Source organism: Anser cygnoides, chromosome 3, assembly GCF_040182565.1.
Source record: "Anser cygnoides isolate HZ-2024a breed goose chromosome 3, Taihu_goose_T2T_genome, whole genome shotgun sequence".
Taxonomy (NCBI): Eukaryota; Metazoa; Chordata; class Aves; order Anseriformes; family Anatidae; genus Anser; species Anser cygnoides.
In genome coordinates, this window is record NC_089875.1 from 33,747,784 (window position 1) to 33,765,089 (window position 17,306).

The window sequence follows — 17,306 nt, forward strand, 5'->3', positions numbered from 1 at the left end:
CCCCCCCCCCCATGGCGCCGGGCCCCTTCCTGTTTCCGCCCTCGCGTAAGATGGCGGCGGGCGGGCGCCTGCCCCTGTCCCTACCCGCGGGTCGGGCCCGCGCCGCCTTCCTGCGCTTCTTCCAGGAGCGGCACGGCCACCGCCGCCTGCCCTCCGCCCCCGTGCGGCCCCGCGGCGACCCCAGCCTCCTCTTCGTCAACGCGGGCATGAACCAGGTGCGCCACAGCCCGCCTCGCCCCCTCCGCCCCTTAGGGCGGCAGCGCCAGCTGCACCTGCCTCCCCCCCTTCCCCTCCTCCCATCTCTCTCCCTCTCCCCGTTATTTCGCAGTTTAAGCCCATTTTCCTGGGCACGGCGCACCCCCGGAGCGAGCTGTCGCGGTACCGGCGGGTGGTGAACAGCCAGAAGTGTGTGCGCGCCGGGGGGAAGCACAACGACCTGGAGGACGTGGGCCGGGACACCTGCCATCACACCTTCTTCGAGATGCTGGGCAACTGGTCCTTCGGGGACTACTTCAAGGTGAGGCGGCCGCTGCGAGCCCTTCTTCCAAAAGAAGCACCTCTGCCCGGGGTGCTGCAGACCTGCTTTAAAAAGAAACGTATTGTCGCTAGCTGGCGTGGCAAGCGCCACATTCCTCATTGGCAGCTCCACGGTTTGAGGTCGGCGTGCTGAATCTCTAAATGTTCCCTCAAAGAGCTTATTTCTCTCAAAATAGCCTTTTGAAGCTTCAGACAGTGTATGCAAACCAAAGTTCTCTGGGTGAACGCCACTGTTCATGTGGGTGAAAAGAGAGAAGGTTTCCAGTTCCAGTGCTAGAAAGGTGGGAAAAGGGAAAAAGGATAAAAGATGCTAGATGTTATGCTCGCAAATATGATTTTCCTTGTGAAGAAATAACCAGCTAAGTGAACAGAAACGTTTAATAAATATTCTGTTGAATAAACAGAAATGCTTCTGGTGGTAAACAAGTGAGTGTCGACCACACTGTGATCCTGAAGGTCTCCCAACAATTTAGGAATGTCATGTTTACATGATAGAGATGAGCTGTATCGCTTGTCTGACCATCATGCTGCTCTCCGAATACACTTTAAAATCACAAAATGAGATTGGCCGAAATGTGCTTCTTTGGCGTCTGACTCCCGTCCTGAAGAACCTTCTGTCTCACTCCACACCTTGGATTCCTGTGCTATCTTTGTGTCCCCTGTCTGCTCAGGAGGAAGCATGCAGCATGGCCTGGGAGCTCTTGACAGAGGTCTACGAGATCCCCAAAGATCGTCTCTATGTCACGTACTTTGGCGGAGACTCCTCACTGGGGCTGAGCGCTGACGAGGAGTGCAGGGACGTATGGCTCCAGCTGGGGTGAGTGTGTTAGAGAAAAGGTCCTGAGCAGCAGGTACTGACGTTCCACCCTCCGTAGTCTCTCATTTGCTGTTTAGTTGATGGGAATCAGATGTAGGAGTCAAAAACTGGGTTTTAAACACGTTTAGTTTCTGCTTTGTTTGGGCTGCTAAAAGTCTGAGCACTCTGGGGCATTTCATGTTTAAGCTGCTGCTCAGATGTTGTCAGTTTGGGGCCGTACACCAAAGCCTGTCTGACCTAGGTGACGCGCCTGAAGAATGTCTTTGTCCTTTCCTTCCATCCTGATCACATCTTAGCTCTGCTAGATTTTTTTCCATGGAGAAAAGTGGCTCCACTGACCCAGTGGAGCGCCTGTCTCCATCAGCGGGAGCCAGATTCAGTTTGCTGGCTATTCGGAGCAGTGATGAGGGTCCTGTTTGGTTTGGGCCAGTCTGTTTCTGCTAAGGAGCATAATTCTGTGTGAACTGAAGCAACTGAGTCCTAATGTGTTTGGATATTGAGTTGCAATAGTCAGAAAGGATCCCTCCTTCCAGCTTTCCCTGGGATAACAGGCTACTGTGTGCTTTTCATGCATGCCCCAGCACTGCCACCTCTGTTGTCTGCCTTTCCAGAGTGCCTGCCAGTCGTGTGCTGCCTTTTCCATTGAAGGACAACTTCTGGGAGATGGGTGACACAGGTCCCTGCGGTCCCTGCACGGAGATCCACTATGACCACGTGGGTGGTGGCAGAAATGCTGCAGCACTGGTGAACCAGGGCAGCCCTGACGTGGTGGAGATCTGGAACCTGGTCTTCATGCAGTATAACAGGTACCAGGAACTTTGACTAAACTCCAGAGCCTTTCCCCCTTGAATGACATCGGAACTGTACATGTATATCCTCAGACATCTCACTGCTTTCTGGGAGGTGGCAGTACAGGAGCAAGGGGGAAGCTGTGGAGGCATGTCCACTGTGGCTCGTGGTCCCCCTTTGCTTTGTTTGTCCTGTAATTCTTCAACCTCTGCTGCCTCTCGTCCCTCACTGCTGCATCCCAGAGGTCTCTTCAGGTCTGCAGCAGCCCAGAAAAACCTGCAGAATGAGGAGAAGGCCTGGGGCCCCTGTTGAAGGAAGCCCCTTTTCTGTATGTCACAGTGTACCTGACTGCCTGACCCTTAGAGCCTGACTACCTGGCAATGCCAAGGCAGGCTGCTGTTAGTCTTGTCCCTGAGCATCTTTCTGTTGGGTCACCTGCTGTTTCCATCCCTTGTCACTCTCCTATTCTCTGTGACTCACCTGCACCTTTTCTTTGCCCCTGACCTGACCCTTGGTTCTCTTTTGCCTTTTTTCCTGGCTTGCTGACAGAGAGGTGGAAGGGAATTTGCTTCCCTTGCCTCAGCACCATGTGGATACAGGAATGGGCTTGGAAAGGCTGGTGACTGTTCTGCAGAATAAACGCTCCAACTACGACACAGATCTCTTCACGCCCATCTTGGACGCCATTCACAAGGTGACAGTGCCCCTGCTCAGAGTTACAGCTAAGCAAAAGCTCCTCGGAGGCAGACTGCTTGCCTGGTACCACAGTACAGCCTTCTCTACATGTGGTACCGTGCTGTATTTTGAGACAGGAGGTATGTCTGGTCAGGCCCACAGCAGCGTCTAAGGGAGCTGAGGGAAAATTCCGCTGGTATATCAGCACTGCCCATTTCCTTTTTCTTTCAAAGCTTCTTAGATTGCTCAGGGCCAAGGCATTGGCTGGCCTGTGTTACATACGGTCTGTAATGTTCTGGAAGGATTTAATGAGTACATCCTAGATGCACAAGGTAGTTGAGAAGCATGATGTCAGGTGTGTCTGGCTGCCCCTAGGAGTGCAACTTTTCCTTCTGCAGCCATTCACTTGTACTGATCTGTCTCTCCCCTTTTGTTTTTAGGGCTGTGGCGCGCCCAAGTACCAAGGTCTGGTCGGGGATGCTGACGTTGGGCGTGTGAATATGGCCTACCGCGTGGTGGCAGATCACGTGCGGACCTTGTGTGTGTGCATCACTGATGGCATCTACCCAGGCCTCTCCGGAGCAGAGTAAGGACTTGTGGAAATGGCACGGTGTGGGGGGAGTTAGGTCCAGAAGGGAACGTGAGCAGCTAGGGGAGAGGTTCTGGTGTGAGCCAAAGATAGGGTGCACGTGAGCTTTGGGGAGACAGGAAGGTGAGAGCCTGGGAGAGGTTCAGATCTGCATCTCATCCTTGGTGGGTGTAGAGTGTGTGGAGCAGCTAGCCTTTGGCCATAGGTCAGGCCCGAGAGGGGCTGCACGTGGGGTGTGCTGGATGTGGGAGCTGGGCAGGGATGCTCATGCGCTGCCTGGGGCATTCTGCCCTGCTTTCAGACTGGTGCTGCGTCGGATTCTGCGCAGGGCTGTCCGCTTCTGCTCTGAAGTCCTTCACGCTCCGCCTGGGCTTTTGGCCTCCCTTGTGCCTACTGTAGTGGAAGTGCTGGTGAGTAAAAAATACTGTGCTGGGGAAGAAGGGTGTCACATGTCCTATTCAGCCCCGTGTTCCGTTCCTGTACGCCATCAGGAGGCAATCTTGGATGGAAAGGAGCTCCAGGAGGGGGGGGTGTGGTGCTGTGCATTGCAACAGTAAAAACCTCTTGTCTCCTGATCGTTTCTGATGGGGGAAAAGGGGCCAGGGGGTGCCTAGTGTGGCCAGTGGTAACAGTCAGCATGAGTGTGTCTGTAAGTGTATGCAAGGGCACGCTTGTTTCCTGAGGGCAGCAGCTTCTAAGCTGTCATATCTGGTTAAAGCTTTCTGAAATTGGTCCCTGTGGTTACTAACAGCATCCTAAATGACAGGGCTTTCTTCCCGTTGTGAACTGACACATTTGCCACAGAGATGCTTTGCAGGGTCTAGCAGAGGAGGGTCATGGGGAGGTAGCCAGGAGACAGCAGCTGTAAGTCCAGGTGTGATTCTCCTGCTGTGATGCTGTCTCTGTGGCTGTGCGCTGGGGCTCCCTTCACATTCATCTGCCTGAGAAACCTCTATAATGCTTGTGACACTCTGTGAGGTCTCCTGAGGAAGCTGCTGAGGATGTTATCTCTAACTGAGGCTCACTCCACAGGGAGATGCCTACCCAGAGCTGAGGAAGAATGCAGACCAGGTGAGTGATGTGGAAACCGCTGGAGAGAAACCCCCTTTCTTACTGTCTTTGGGAGGCACGGCTCTCAGAGGCAGAAGGCAGCCCTGTCTCAGGACTTAGCTGGAGGAGTTTCCGTAGCTGGGTTCTTGTGGGTAGGCTGGGAAGTGTAGGGAGCACGTCTGCATCATGGGCACTGCCTGGGCGTGAAAAGTATCTGTGGCAGATTTCTTTGTGGGAGCTCCATTAAATCCTTAGCAGGGACGCCTTGTTCTAATATAAGGCAGCCATTGCTCTGAAAAAGCTAGGGGCAGCTCTTCTGTTGAATCCAAGTACGGTCTGTCCTAGCTTGGGTACCCTTTGTCCAAAGTGGCTTGGGGATTCAAGGGTAGTCCCTCCTAGCTTCAGCTGACAGCGGCTGTGACAAGCAATTTCTCTGGCTGTTCTAGCCATGCAATTTTAATTGGGTCACGGATAACAAATGGATGACAAGGAGCATTTGTCAGCATCCAGCCTTCCCCAGGTGGATGGTCAATATTTCCTTAACGGGAATGGTGATCGGAGTCACAGTGACTTTGGCACTGTTTAATAGCGCATTGGAGCCACGCTGTGACGGATGCTTACAGAACAAGAGGGCTGGTTCAGGCAGATGGCACCAATTATACACCCACTTGATTGCCTTCATCTGACTCTAGCTGCGAGCCCAGTGGTGGCTGGGCTGAGCTGAGCTGAGCTGGGGAACTCCCTGAGGTGTTATGGCCAACTCCTTTTCTGCTCTTTGGGCAGGTCGTGGATATCATCAGTGAGAATGAAGCTGCTTTCCTGTCCTCCCTTGAGCGGGGGAGGCGCGTCATTGAGCGGACAGTGCAGCAGATGCAGCCCTCCACAAATTTCCCAGGTGAGTCTCCTCCCTCAGCCAAGCTGCACTTAAAGGTGGTTTGATCCATGTCATTGCCAGCATTTAAGTCAAAACTCTTTTGGACTCGATGGTCTTTGAAGGTCCCTTCCAACTGAACTGTTCTGTTCTTGTGAGTGTCTGTCTGCCTCCCCCACGTGCCTTCAAGAACTTTCCAGCCCTGGGCAACTCCAATGCCAAATTTAAAAGTAGATATTGCTCCTTTCTCCAGATCGTGATTGTTTCCTAGAGCATCATTCTCACAACAAACCAGGTACTGGGAAAGTTAGAAGCATTCTGTTGCTGTTTTATTTACTGATTAACTGGGCCTTTACAAGATGTAGCCAAAAGGAGGACCCAGCCAGAGCAGCTACCTATCTAGATGTGCTGCACTGAATTTTGACAGGATGTGGTTTTGGGGCGCCACTAACATTTAGTCCTGTACTAAAAGAACTGTGTGGCTTCTCTTCCCTTCCCCATTATCAGTGCAGTTGCACACAATAAAAGTGAACTTGGCTACCAAAGCACACATGAGATTGGTCTTGTCCAAGCAACTTTGGAGATGTCTTTGCATTCCATGTTCACACAGAGTTCATGCCCTTCTTTTTTTGTCCTACAGCTGACGTAGCCTGGTCTCTCTATGGGAATTTGGGGTTTCCTCTGGATCTGATTGACTTGATGCTTGAAGAAAAGGGAATCCGTTTGGATTCAGATGCTTTCAATGAACTTGTTCTGGAGGATGCAAAGGTAAGAGAGACTCTCCTCATGAGGATAATTCAGAGCCTGTCCTTTCCTGTGGTAATGGAGGCAGAATTCCTTTCACTGCTCCTCAGATGCACCACAAGGCCGCTTGCTTTTTCCCTGAAGTGGAAGTGGGTCTGAAACAGTAGCTGGGTCATACTGACTTCATCTGTCGGTGTGGAACTGAGAAGTGCTGGCTGGTGATTCCTGTCAGATCAGTAGCAGTGTTTTACGACACTGGCTGGAGTGGCGGTTGTAGAATTACATGCATTAGGGGTGCCCTCTGGCAGTCATGTAGTCCAACGCTCCACACAAAGCAGAGCCAGCTTAGACAGCCCAAACAGCAAGTGATTTGTGAAGAGTTTGCGTAATCCTTTCAGCCTCTGTAGTGCTGGAAGACTTGCACTGCCCACCTTGTGCAGTAATCAGATCAAGGCCATGCTCTTCTAGGTTTTAATGGCCTGCAAGTTTCACAGCTATGCAGCAAGCTGGGCTTTGTTAGCAGTTGCTCATGGCTTGCCCCTATGGGTGGTATTGAGTGCTTGTGGGGCTGGAAGGAATGGGTTTGGTTTAGCATCAGCACAGATACACACGGGACGTTCCCAGGAAGGTGGAAGCAGTTGCTTCTAGCCATAAAACTCCAGTTACTGGTTTGGATTCCCCCAGGTACCTCCCCTCTAACTCTGCCTTTGCTCTGCTGCAGCGGAAGGCTCAGGGCGCGCAGGCAGCACAGCTGGAGGGCACAGATGTGCGCCTGGATGTGCACTCGCTGGCTGAGCTGCGGGGTGACAACGTGCCTGCTACTGATGACTCTCCAAAGTACTCCTACAAGCTTGGGCAGCACGGGCAGTACGGTAAGTGGCCAGGTCCTGTGTGTAGGACAAACTCTGCCTAAGGGTGCTGGAATCCCTCAGCAGACTGCTTTTACTGGCCTGGTGCACGCAGGAGGACTTGTATCTTGTGGTTCAAACCTGCCCACTTTGCTGCTACATCCTTTCTTTGCCCCTATACCTTTTTCCAAGGTATTTGCCGTTCTGGTGGTGTGTCCCCAGGAAAGCTCAGGCTAGTGACAAGGCTGTGAGATCTGGGTTGGTCTTACTGTGCTGAAGCAGTGACTTGATTTCTGCCAGAGATGAGACTGTCCCCAGCAATCAGGCTCCTGGATGTGAGTGCTAGGGAGAATGAAGATTATGCAAGGAGTTTAGGTAGTTGCTTAAAGCCAGGCACTTGCTATTTCCTTGGCAGGCCACTAGATGACAGTGCAGGCTTTTTAATCGTTTGGGCTAACTGGGGTTGCTGATGCTCCAGGGGAAGCATAAAGCTAAACCACAGAGAGTAAGAGGTGATGTGGCTGTCACAAGCAATTAGATAGCTGTGTACAGCCAGCTCCATCTTACCCAGCGTGCTGATGGCAACCCACATGAAGTGAAAAGTGAGGTAGTTCAAACTATAAGTACTACAGCAAGAGCACAGGGGAGGAAGAATAGCCCATCGGAGGCATTGGCTGAAATTTCCAAGCTAGCACTATCTCACCTTCTCAGTCACTGAATCATGGAATAATTCAGGTTGAAGGAGACTTCTGGATGTCCCATCTCTTGATGAAAAAAGGATCTGCTTCACGGTCAGATCAGGTTGCTCAGGGCCTTCTCCACGTAAGTTTTCAGTATCTTTAAGGATGAAGATACCACTGCCTCTCTGGTCCCTGTTGCAGTTCTTTATCACTGTGTGAAGTTTTTTTTCCTTATGTACAACCAGAATTTCCTGTACTCTAGACATAGTGTCACAAATGCCACATAGAGGTAGATAATCACTTTCTTTGGCCTGTTGACTATGTTTGTGTTCATACAGCCCAGCAGGTAGCAGTCTTCCTTGCTGCAAGGGCGCTATGCTTACTCGCCCTTGAGAACCCCAAGGTTTCTCTCAGTCCATTTCTGTAGCCTGCCAGATCCCTCTGAGAAGCAGCCCTGCTCTTCAGTGTATTGTCTGGTCCTGACCACTTGCTGCCAGACACAAGCAGGATAAGCGTACATCCCATCCCGTCACTGATGGTTGTTAATGAAGATGTTGAAAGGCGTTGGCCCTAATATCAGCCTACAAGTCGCTCTACTAGTAACTGAGTGTCAGCTGAACTTTGAAACATTGAGCAGTTTTCTGTGGGGCCCAACTATCTGGCCTGCATTTGGCTTCAAGGTTGCTCAGACAGGGTATGTCAGAAGCTTGCTAAGTCAAGGAAGGTGACTTTGCTGTCTTCCCTTGTCCACCAAGCCAGTCATCCCTGTCAAAGGCAGTCAGGTTGGCCAAGCACACAGTGTAGCACAATAGAGATGTGTCTGTGCCACATCTTGTTCTATCAGGCTCATGTGGGCCCTGCCTGGTTACTTTTTACCTGGCAAGTGCCTCACTGGGTAAGTGAGGGGTGGCTTGCTTCCAAATAACAGATCCTTTGTCCTTTCTGCCAATAGCTGTTCCTGTCCTACAAAGGAAAGTGCCAGCTTTCATGATAGGCTGGGTGTTGGCAGGGTTGGCATGGAGAAGTGGTGCCCCCTTTAGTGGTGTGATCTGACAGGGTGCTCGCACTGATTGCTGCCATCTTCTTCCCCTCGGCAGAGTTCAGCCCGTGCCAGGCCACCATCCTGATGCTGTACAGAGATCAGTCTCTCCAGAAGGAGGTTGGGGCAGGGCAGCGCTGTGGTGTCATCTTGGACAGGACTAACTTTTATGCAGAGCAGGGTGGGCAAGCCTCTGACCAAGGCTACCTGATACGCTTAGGACAGCAGGTGAGACCCTTTGCTGCCTGAACCCAAGGCAGTCCTGGATATCGAGGCCAGGCAAACCTCCCCAAATGATGAGCAATTTTGCTCTATTAATTAGCAGGCTGCTAGCTCTTGACAGTGTGCTTGACTTTGTGTTGGGGTTGGTGGGGTGAGGAAGAAGCAGCACTAACCTCGCAGAGGTGGACCTGCTGCTCTGGTTGTCTCTCTTGGCCTTTTGCGATTTCTTCTTGCTTGGGATGACGGGGCACTCTTCAGTGTGCTGTGTTCCTAACAAGCAGGGTGGCAATGCAGGGAGAAGACAATGATAAGGGAGTCCGTGAGTGGAGTTACTGGTCTCTAGCCAGTCCTGGACAGCTGCAAGCAGTGTCCAACCTGAAACCTTGTGTAAAAACTGATTCCTCCCAAAACCATCAGGCAGGACGTCTGCCTCTGCAGCAAGTTCTTCCTATGCTGACAGAGAGAGAGCTTTGACCCTCTTCTAGGAAGAGGTGCAGCTTTTTCTCCCTCCCATGTTCCAGCTCCTGACAGTCACCTTTGGGCAGCCGTGCTGCCGTTTTTAGCTTTGCAGAATGTGATAGTGCCTTGCTTAGCATGTCTCCCCAAGATGAAAGGGGGATCAAGTTCCTCTGCCAGCCTGGTGAAGCAGAAGTGGCACCTTAGATGCCTGAGGCAGGTGCCTTGGCAGCTGCTGTCCATTTTCTCTTGGACAGACATCCCTGCTAGGAAAATTCGTTAGCACGGTTGGCATTGCTGCCCCTCCACTGCAAACTGGCAGTCTCGACATGCTATGCAGTGAGTGGGTGGCTGCAAGGGAGGGCTGAGGCACTCTGGTTATGTTGGCTGGAAGCTTGTCCCTGCTTTTCACACCCCATTGCTGTCTCTTTGGGACCAACAGGGGTTGTGTTTCCCAGTAGGATCAAGCAGATATCTAGCACAGGTCTTTGGATGTTCCCTGTGCCCTAACTCATCTTTCTGTGTCTCTCTGTTCAGGACATCCTCTTCCCTGTAGAGTCAGTTCATCTCTGTGGTGGTTACGTGGTCCATGCGGTCACCGCTGTGGAAACCCTGCGTGCTGGAGATCAAGTTCAGCTTTTTGTGGATGAGGTAGTAACTCCATGCTCTTAACCCTTTTCCAGCCTTTCTTTGAAAGTCATTTAATGTCGTGAGTAACCTGGGCACAGCAGAGCCTTGTTCCTTGTGTTCCTGAGACTTCTTTATTGCAATGTGCAGTGGGAAGGAGGACTCACAAGTGAGTTTGTCTGTAGTCTTCTATGAGCTACAGGTCTGTCCAGAAGTATTCAGCCTACCCTTGCTGTTTTACAGAGATGATCCCGTGGGAAAAGAAGTTAGATCTGCCCTGTGACATAAATTCATCTGGCAGCTGTGCTACCTGTTGTTTTGTCACCATCATCCCCCATCCCCTTGCATGCAGCCTTTCACTTACCTCTTCGTGCCATCCTCTACTCCCCCAAGCTGCAGAGAACCAGCCCACCAGGGTAAACTGTCTGTGCTTTCAGGCCCGACGGCTGGCCTGCATGACCAACCACACCGCGACCCACCTGCTAAACTTTGCGCTCCGCCACGTCCTGGGTGACAACACGGAGCAACGAGGGTCCCACGTGACGGCAGAGCGGCTGCGCTTCGACTTTGCTGTCAAGGTGACTCAGGACTTGTCTCCTTGGTTCTCAACAGTACCAGCACCCCAGTACTGGCCTTCGCTTTGGGGGTCTTTCTCCTCTCGCTGTAGTGACTTCTACAGAGAGGTGGGAGGGTCATGATGCTCACTGTTGCCTTGTACAAGCAGGGAAGGTGAGACATGGGGAAGGTGGTATGTCTAAGCTGAGTTGTCTGTGAGCCCAAGTTCTCCCTCCTTTGTTCTGTACCTTTTGGGAGGCTTCTCCTGAAGGCTGATTTACTTCCTCAGAGTCCTGTGACTGTGGAGCAGCTGCAGCAAGTTGAGCAGGTGGTCCAGGATGCGATCAAACGAAATGAGGCTGTGCATATGGCTGAGGTTCCCCTTGCACTGGCAAGAAGAGTTCAGGGACTTCGTGCTATGGATGAGGTATGACAAGAACGTGTTTTTCTGAGCCTTCTCCTTCAGCAGGAATCATCTGGGTCATGAGAGAAGTTGAAGCAACAGGTTTCTGTAAGGGAAATGACTCTCAAAACTCGGGAGGGAAAATGGGACAGAGATAAGATCTCAGGAGCACTGCTTTGTGATATGCGGAGACTGGTGGTGCATAGGCTTTCTGCTCATTTATCTGGACCAACAGCTTATGGTGTCACCCCGTTGTTTCTTTCTCCCATGGTGGCTGTTTGTAGGGGAGCAGCAGAGCTGCCCCTGACTCTGGGAGTGCTTTAGAATAAGGGTAAAGTATAAGGCAGGGACCTGAAGTTAGTCTGTAAGTGCCCCTGAAGGACTGTGTGGTTAGCTGCTGATCCCTGTCTCCTCTGTCAGGAGTATCCAGACCCAGTGAGGATAGTGTCCCTCGGGGTCCCTGTGGAGACTGTGCTGACCTGCGACTCTGAGGCTGCAAGGCAGACCTCTGTGGAGCTCTGCTGTGGGACGTAAGTGTCTTTTACGTACAGTCAGATGGTGTGTTTGTGTGCAGACTGTCCTCCTGATTCTCTTGAGTTGCTTCCCACCCTGACCCCAGGATCAGGCCTGTGTGAGGATCTCGGTATGCTCTGCAAGGCTTGTGTGTGAGCGCTGGTGGCTGAGGTAAAGACATAATTCCGAGTTCCACTCTCCGATCCTTCGTAACTAGGTTTCCTCACCTGAAATGGGAACAGAGTAGGCTGGTTGTAGAGCTTCAGAAATACCAAAACATTAACGAAGTGCAAAGCATTTTGCCTTGTTTCACAGTCTGAAGCCCACCTGGAAGCTGAAGGGCTTCAGCAGTGTGGAACAGGGTGTATGTCCTCTCACGCTAGACAGAGTGAGGGAGCTTTCGTTTTGGGGTTGCAGGAGGGCTGGGGACCCACCAGGAGACTCTGATGGTTGGAAGAACTAGAGGCCAGTCTGATTATTTTAATTATTTCAGCCCTTTTAGCACTAATGAGAGTAGAAGAAGAGTTAATAATCGTAGGACAGTGATACCGTGAAAACAAAAAGGAACAAATTGGCCTTTGAGCTGATACAGCTGGAAATGAGCAAGTTTCTAGTCATGAGAACATTCGTGTGGGAGGAGTGGGACGAAACTGCAAGGGAGTGGAGATGATCAATTCTAGTGAAGCTGTCTGAAATGATTACGTGTGGTAAGAGAGAACCTGAGACACTGTAGTTGTTTTCCTTCTTGGCTGTTCAACAATGGATATGAAAGGGAAAGTCATCAGTGCCCTTTGTCTGCATGGCTGCAATGTGTCTGGAGATGACTGGCCTTTCTGCGAGCTGGTCTGACAAAGGAGTGGGGGAGTTGGAGGAAAAAATGGCTTTCTACAAGGTTCAGCAGTGGCTGAGTAGAAAGGAAAAATTCCAGTCCATCCTACTGCTGAAAGAAAGGAAAGCAAGGCAGAACTTGGCTGTTAGGTACGTTTGGCAGCAGCCTGCTGAGCTGGTAGCACAGAGGTTCTTCTGGAGCAGCCTCAGCTCTGCTGTCTCTTGCCTGACCAGGTGCCATCAGGATTTTAGGGATGGAAAGGACTGAAGCTGTTGGGACTGGGGAGGGGCTGCTGTACTGAAGACACGTCTGAAATGAAAGTAGGCTTCCTGATTTCTGGTCCCAGAGAGCAACTTGTTTCTTTCCTGTTCTCCGTCAACTTTGCAGGCACCTTCTCCAAACAGGCGCTATGGAGGACCTGGCCATCGTCAGTGAGCGTCAGCTCGTGAAAGGGATTAGCCGTGTCATTGCAGTGACAGGGAGACAGGCCAAACAGGTAAGAAAGGGGTACTGAGATTTCAGCCGGTCCCAATTTTACAGGTTCCTGCTTAGACAGGTAGATTCCCTCTGCTTTGGCTTGGAGCCCCCCTGCTACACCTGATCTTATTTCCTTCTTTACCCTGGGGACAGCTCTGCTGCCATACCTCACTATTCACATCCACTCGCCCTTGTCCCAGACTCCTGTCTCCATGACCTTCATTCCTCACTCCAGACCCCCCTTTTCCAAGATAGGAACTTGGCACAAAATATCAGGAAGCCTCTGGAATAGAAATTTCAGTCTCCAGGTAGGTATTTAAAGGTGTGATCCTTTGTGCTTTGCTTTTACCTCCTACCTATCACAGTTGGATTTGTACTTTATGACTACAGGGCTCTGCCCTCGTTCTTACAGCCTTTTTGCTTCTTTTTTCAGTCTCTTTCTCGCCAAACCGTAGTTCTGGTCTGATAAGGTCTTTATAAGAAGCAATCAACCTATTACTGTGTCTGTGAGATCTCTGTTCTTGAGTGTCTGGAAGCGTCAGGGGCCCTACACCCTGACTGCTTCCTTAAAGGCTGCAGACAGAGGAGAGTGACCCACTGCCATCAGAACTGGGAAAACTGAAAGCAAAGCTCACCCCTCAAATCTGTTGCTCTTTGGCTGGCTGTGTCCCATGCACAGCTGTGTTCCCACCAGTTTTTCTTGATGCAGAGGAATGAAAAGCTGCAGGGCACATCTGCATGCTTTGCTGGAAGCGTTGACCTGAGGAGCCCCCGAGAGGAGCTGTGTGTGGATGTGTTAATCAGGCAAAGGAGACTGCAGGCATGAGGGTGTAACTTGGAACAAGCAATGGGTATTTAGCTAGGCACAACAGTTCTCTCTGCCCGCAGGTTTTCCTCTATACTCTTTGCTGCTCTGGTGTGTAGTCTCCCAGGACCATCACGGGCACAAAGATCTGGCAGGGCAGAAATGGTCCAAACACTAATGATTTTCACTGGTGGCAAAAAAGCTTGTATTAGCTTTTTTATTAATAGTAGCATTGGTGTTGGCAAAAGCAGTAAGAAATGCACCAAGACCAGCTGAACTCATCCTCAGGGAAACGTCAGCTGATGGGGTTTCTTTAATCTTGGTTTAGTGTTTCTTTAGTCTTAGTGTTCTTTAGTTTCTTCAGTTAGTTTCAAGAGTGCGCTTGCTAATGCACTAAAAAGTAAATGGATACCCAAGTTTTTTGCATTGAAATCGTGATGATTTGGTGTGAGATACTAAGGATACATAACTTGTGTGACAGCTTGGTCCCGTGGGTGTGAACATCTAGCACTGGTTGCAAATGTAGAGAGGAGCTTTCTGTTCCAGAGTCTGATGGGGACAGTCGTTCTTAAAACCTATCTGTAGGTGTTTTCGCCCTGGATACTGAGCAGCACTTCAGTGGTTATGACCCTGCCACCTCCCTGCTTACTCTGTCCCTGCTCGTTCTTTCTGTTGCTGCACCTGAAGCGTTTTCTCTCCCTCTCTCCAGGCCCGAGAGGTAGGCCAGTGCTTGGCTACGGAAGTGGACTCTGTCTCCATACGGATGAAGCAGAGGAGCACCTCCATTGCTGAGATGCAGAACCTCTCCAAAGAAGTGGGCCAGTTGACCGAAGTAAGGATTACGTTCCTGTACAGGAGGATCCTGGCATGGGCTCTCCTGAGGCCCATGACTTCTTCCCCAGTAGGCTCACATCTTACCGGGGTCACTAGCAAGGAGAAGTTGCTACTTGCTGGTGCCTCGTTGGTCACAAAGATTTAAACCAGAGTCTAGGTGCCTTTGTTGCCAGAGGGAATATGAGAGGAGGAAGTGGTGGGGAGGGTAAAGCAGTGAAAAAGGGTTTCCAGGCTTCTCCCCAGGTTTTAGATGCCCAGCTGGAAAAAGCTTCTGACCTCCCAGAGAACGAGTAGTTTATTCCTAGGTACTATTTAGTGTCTTTACACAACAAACTGTCTTGCAGGTGGTAGCCAGCACTGCAATGCCCCAGTGGCAAAGAAAAGAACTACAGACCATCCTCAAAGCACTGCAGCGAACCGCCAACACAGCCATCAGGAAACTGGAGATACGGCAGGTACTGTGGCAGCAGCACGCTCACTGCAGTCTGCTAGTAGCACTGCGTGGCTTACACCAGTGAACCTGGTGTCTTTGGCACAGTTCACAGCAACTCAGTGAGTGGGGTCCCATCAGAAGGGAAGGGAACGCAGGTACAATCACATACAGTACAGCACAAGCCCTCTGTTGGGTTGATTTCGCGGGCATTAACCAGGGCCATCGCTTAAAACACAGTGAAGGATTGACCGGTTTTGGCACAGGCAAAATCCCCACGTCTCTCTCTGAGGATAGAGGACCCCCTATCAGTGCTTTTATCAAACAGCAACAGGCACGTAGGCATTGCCTCCTTCTTAATACGTGGAGAAGATGAGGTGGCCCTGAAAATGGGCTTTACAGGGTCATGCAGTAGGAGAGTGGCCAGACAGAGCCTTTCTCTCAGCCGTATGGATGTTGTTCTGCTTCCCCACTGCATTTGTCTTGCTAATTTACGTGATTACATTAAAAGCCCTTAGGAAATGCTTATTGGTGACTTAATACTCTCAGTAAGATCTATCCTTTTCTTAAAGTAGCAGCATCTTATTACAAGAACCTGCCTGAGATGTGGCAATGAGTAGGCAGAGGAAAGAGGCTGAGAACAGTGTGGGTCTCTGTTCCCCTCTTGGAAGGGGTTCATCTGTACAACCCTCCTACTCGAATGCAAGCAGAGGTCTCCATGTGGAGATTTCAGTCTGCCAGCTTTATTTTAACCTCGGCTAGCATATATCTCCCCTCTGTCCCACAGAGCAGTACTTCCACTCCCTGTGTACACGTTACATGCACGTATACCCATCCTGCTCACCTGTGCCACCTGTAGCCCCTCAAGTGCTGTGTGTTTCCTCCTCCAGGCTGAAGAGAAGGCACAAAGCCTGCTAACAAAACATTGCAACCAACCTGTCATCGTAGATACTGTCCCAGCTGACTCCCTGTCTGTGAGTAAACCACGTTGCTTGTTGGTTCAGCAATACCTCGGGCGCTGCATGCAGTCAAGGGGAGCTGCTGGCTGTGTTTTCTGCTGCACCCCACTCTCCTTTGCCACAGCCTGACCCCTCCTCTCCCTGCCTCCCGTAGATCCTAATGAAGGTAGTGAACCAGCTGTGTGACAAGTCTCCTGGCACATCAGTCCTGCTGCTCAGCCCTCAGGCTTCCGGAGAGGTGCTCTGTGCCTGTCAGGTGTCCAAGGTGAGCAGAACCCTGGAAGAGTCACAGGGAACCTGCCTGCAAAGAGAGGCTGGGCTGACTGCTCAGTAAGTCCCAACTGAGTTGGTTTTTTTTTTTTTTTTGTGGGATTCTACTCAGTGTTGCTGGTTAATCTTGCTTGGGTAGGACCTGAGATGACCATACTTGGACCAGATAAGCTTTCAGTCTTTGCTGGGCACAGATAACACTGTATCCTCCAGGTCACGTCCACCTTTCTTCACCAACCTGTGGAGTGCTCCACAGTCAGAATTACTCTGCTCTGCGTCTCTTCCCCAGGACTGCCTCCCTGTGTTCTCTGCTGCTGACTGGGCCGTGGCTGTCTGTACGCAGATGGAAGGCAAGGCAGGAGGTTCTCCTATCGTCGCTAAGGGCAGCGGAAATGCCAAAGGCATGCAAGGAGCCCTGACTACCGCGCTGAAGTTCGCTCAGAGTAAACTCTGAAATAACTGTGATGCTTTGGTGGCAGGACAGCTGCGTGCCCCCCAGTGCAAGGTGCGTGGATACTTGATCCAGAGCACGCGTTATACTCTGATCTGAGAGGATTAGCAGCTCCCACACTGAATGTTGCTGTAAATGCTGCACTGGAGCAATCGGCTTCTGGCTATCAGCGATGAGCAGAGTCTGCTCCTGATACCAGAGACAGAACGGTGCTGCCTGTTCTCAATATGGGCGTTTGGGGGTTGAGCCTCAGAAAGCATCAGCTTCTGGAAGAGTGCACTTCTTGCCACAAGACCGGCACTGGGAAGCTCTGTGAAAGCATGGGAGGGTGGCACACTCTTATCCCAACACTATTAAAGGGCCGAGAATGTTTGATCTCCTGTGGTGTTTTTTTTATCTGCACCTTCTTTTCTGCTATATTCTGGCAGAGCAGGTTTGTTAGGCACATGCTGCTTTCTAAGCAGTCCCAACCTGCTGCAGGACTCACTGCACCCTTCTCTGATTAAAAATGCTACTATAATGTAGAAATGGAAAGAGAAGTTCCCCTAGCCTTTGTGCACAACCTTAGAGGACGAGGGGTTTTCTTCCCCATCTCAGTGGCTGTTCAGCCCAAAATATCTCACGTGGTCCCCAAGACTTAATGTTGCTCCTACTCATCTTTGCTAAGTGCCAGGAAGTTAATCAGGTAAAGAGCAGCATCTTGCACTTCAGTAAGTGCCTGACATCATAGAATCATAGAATATCCCGAGTTGGAAGGGACCCATAAGGATCATCAAGTCCAACTCCTGTGAGGACTTAGAGGCAGAAGGAAGGGGGAGCAGTCTTTAGGGGTTGGT

The 17,306-nt window shown here is 51.0% G+C and overlaps 1 protein-coding gene across 4 annotated transcripts; it reads left to right on the forward strand.

Moving 5' to 3' along the window:
• The first annotated feature begins 14 nt into the window (after positions 1-14).
• On the forward strand, positions 15-16,845 carry AARS2 (alanyl-tRNA synthetase 2, mitochondrial). Of its 4 annotated transcripts, none has more exons than XM_048080121.2 (22): positions 15-215; positions 329-517; positions 1,209-1,354; positions 1,966-2,160; positions 2,693-2,837; positions 3,259-3,404; positions 3,709-3,817; positions 4,440-4,478; positions 5,241-5,352; positions 5,969-6,096; positions 6,794-6,944; positions 8,698-8,867; positions 9,855-9,968; positions 10,382-10,522; positions 10,789-10,926; positions 11,323-11,432; positions 12,632-12,740; positions 14,236-14,358; positions 14,705-14,815; positions 15,681-15,764; positions 15,904-16,079; positions 16,309-16,845. In XM_048080121.2, exons 1-22 carry the CDS (start codon positions 51-53, stop codon positions 16,436-16,438), a joined length of 2,931 nt encoding a protein of 976 aa, XP_047936078.2. In that variant the 5' UTR covers positions 15-50; the 3' UTR covers positions 16,439-16,845. The 4 variants fall into 4 exon arrangements, with proteins under 4 accessions (XP_047936078.2, XP_013026482.3, XP_047936079.2 ...); XM_013171028.3 differs by having other exon boundaries at positions 15,904-16,014; XM_048080122.2 differs by lacking the exon at positions 16,309-16,845 and adding an exon at positions 16,132-16,302 and having other exon boundaries at positions 15,904-16,014.
• The last annotated feature ends 461 nt before the right edge of the window (positions 16,846-17,306 follow it).

Excerpts from the sequence above, each read along its gene's own strand:
- AARS2 (XM_048080121.2), top strand. The coding sequence starts at position 51 with ATGGCGGCGGGCGGGCGCCTGCCCCTGTCCCTACCCGCGGGTCGGGCC. Across the intron at positions 2,161-2,692 it reads GTCTTCATGCAGTATAACAG|AGAGGTGGAAGGGAATTTGC; the intron begins GTACCAGGAACT and ends GCTTGCTGACAG. Across the intron at positions 11,433-12,631 it reads GTGGAGCTCTGCTGTGGGAC|GCACCTTCTCCAAACAGGCG; the intron begins GTAAGTGTCTTT and ends TCAACTTTGCAG.